The 2,085-nt window shown below is 30.9% G+C and overlaps 1 protein-coding gene across 1 annotated transcript in view; it reads right to left on the reverse strand.

Moving 5' to 3' along the window:
• Nucleotides 1-2,085, reverse strand: part of LOC106456834 (acetyl-CoA carboxylase-like) — an 87,531-nt gene that overhangs the window by 54,972 nt on the left and 30,474 nt on the right. The window contains exon 17 of the mRNA XM_022382608.1: nt 877-995. Within this exon, the coding sequence (XP_022238316.1) occupies nt 877-995 (119 nt within the window). The remainder of the gene's footprint in view (nt 1-876; nt 996-2,085) is intronic.

A 2,085-nucleotide genomic window follows, 5' to 3' on the forward strand; every position in this document is an offset into this window, starting at 1 on the left:
TAAAAATTAATTAAAAACCCTAACCTTACACAAAGTAGGTACAAATCTAACTAAACATATGTTACTGAAACCAAATAACTACAAATAATAATATTAATATCAAAATATTCAAAAAGCCAGAACAGTATTACAGATTATGTGTCCAAAGTTGGTGGACCCAAATGTGTGAGCCACCAAACTCTAGGCAATAATGAAGGCTATCTAAAGCCTAGGTAATTGTGCTGGAAGTTAATGAAAACATTTTCAAAGTGGAAACATAAGCTTTGGTGAAAAAAATTGAAAATATCTCCACTTCGCAGGAAATTAAAAAAAAAAAAAGGAAGAGAGCACAAACAAAATATGTCTTGACAATAGCACTGCGAAACGAGAAGTGATAGTTTGGTAGAATCGAATAGAGAGAGTCGCACTCTATTGGTGGAGGGTTGTCGCATGATGATTTGCATGCAAAAGGCAGTTAAACCACATTGATCTTAGGGTACTTGGGAGCTCAAAGCTTGTGGCATGTGAAAAAAATTTGCATATAGAAGGCAGCACTGAACGAGAATAGCTATTTATGTGAACGGAGGTAATGAACCATATCAGAAAACAGTACTTTATTAGTATTGATAAACTAAATCCAAATTTCATATTCTTGTCAAAGGCAGTAATTTCTCATTTCACTTTAAATAATTACAAAAATGTATTTAATTAGCAGCAACAACACTGTTTTCCAAACCACATACAATGTTTTAGATTAAAATGTGATATATTTAAACCTGAAAAATTTTCAAATGCATATTAAATATAGTTTCTAATTATTTTGTTCTACTTAATAACTGACAGAATTATCTTTAATGGATATCTTTTGGTGCATTAAAAAAGTGAAGTTACAGTTACCTGTTTGGATGAGAGGAAGGTAGCAAGAACTCAAACTGTGCTGCACATATACTTGGAGCCAGTTGAAGATGCTGAAGACAAGTCAGTTCATAGGAAATGTAAGCTCTTCTCACATACACCTGTACAGTTCGAAACAAAGTACCTTAGATAAACATTAGTTTGTTTTTATCTCAGCACAAGCCTAACTAGTGTGATCACCCTTTCTTTTTATTACTCAGTAAACTGTGTTTTCAGACAATTTTAGACAATTATATTATTTTAATTATGCAATGAAACTACTATCGTAGAAAACCTTCCTGAATTTACGTTTTATTGTTTTGAGTTCCAGCTTATACTGATTGGAAAATGCAACCTTTGTCTTGATTTATATAAGCTTAAAATAAATGTAGTTTCTGGAAGTTGTTTTACTTTAATATACAAAGGGTAAGTCAAAAGTCCCGTTTCTCTTAATGCTGAAGTCAAAAGTCCTGTTTCTTGTATTGCTGCAAAATAAATGAGGAATATCAAAAACCTTTGGCATAGGCATATTGGGGGCCATTTATTACCTGACACGTGATGTCATGATATAAAGTTTAATCAAAGTAAACCAAATACATAAATTTGCATAACCTCATAGTTCATCTTGCATTAAAGTAAAATATTTTTAATTTAAAAATTGCAAATTATTTAGAAACCTATAAGAAAAACGTTTCTGTAATAATATTGTTGAGTGCTACAACTTTTGTATTGATAAATTTTACTTCTGACTAATAGTTTCAGAGAAAGAATTTGATTGACCTTGATTTGACCTTTATACCAGGACAGATGTCAAGTAAGAAATGGCCCCTAATATGTTGAAACACCCTACATCAGAAGATTTGTAATATTCTATACCTACTTCATAACAGTAGAAAAAAATTGTAACTTTTGATTCACCCAGTATATCTTCCAATACAATAAAACTTAGGAAATTCTGCATTGTTTCCATCTTGAATTTATCTTTAATAATAATTCAAATTTAATTTTATTCCACATCTGCTTCACAACCATAAGAAAAATCAGTACTTATGACTCACCCACTATATTCCCCAATATGCTTAAACTTTGGAAAATTCTGCATTGTTTGAGCCTTAAAGAAATACAAATGTCAAGACACTTGAAGAGTGTAAAATATAAAAATACTTGCACTATCACGTGAGGTGTTGAAATGAAAATCTTGAAGAAACTTAT

Source organism: Limulus polyphemus, unplaced genomic scaffold (genome assembly GCF_000517525.1).
Source record: "Limulus polyphemus unplaced genomic scaffold, Limulus_polyphemus-2.1.2 Scaffold262, whole genome shotgun sequence".
In the NCBI taxonomy this organism is placed as follows: domain Eukaryota; kingdom Metazoa; phylum Arthropoda; class Merostomata; order Xiphosura; family Limulidae; genus Limulus; species Limulus polyphemus.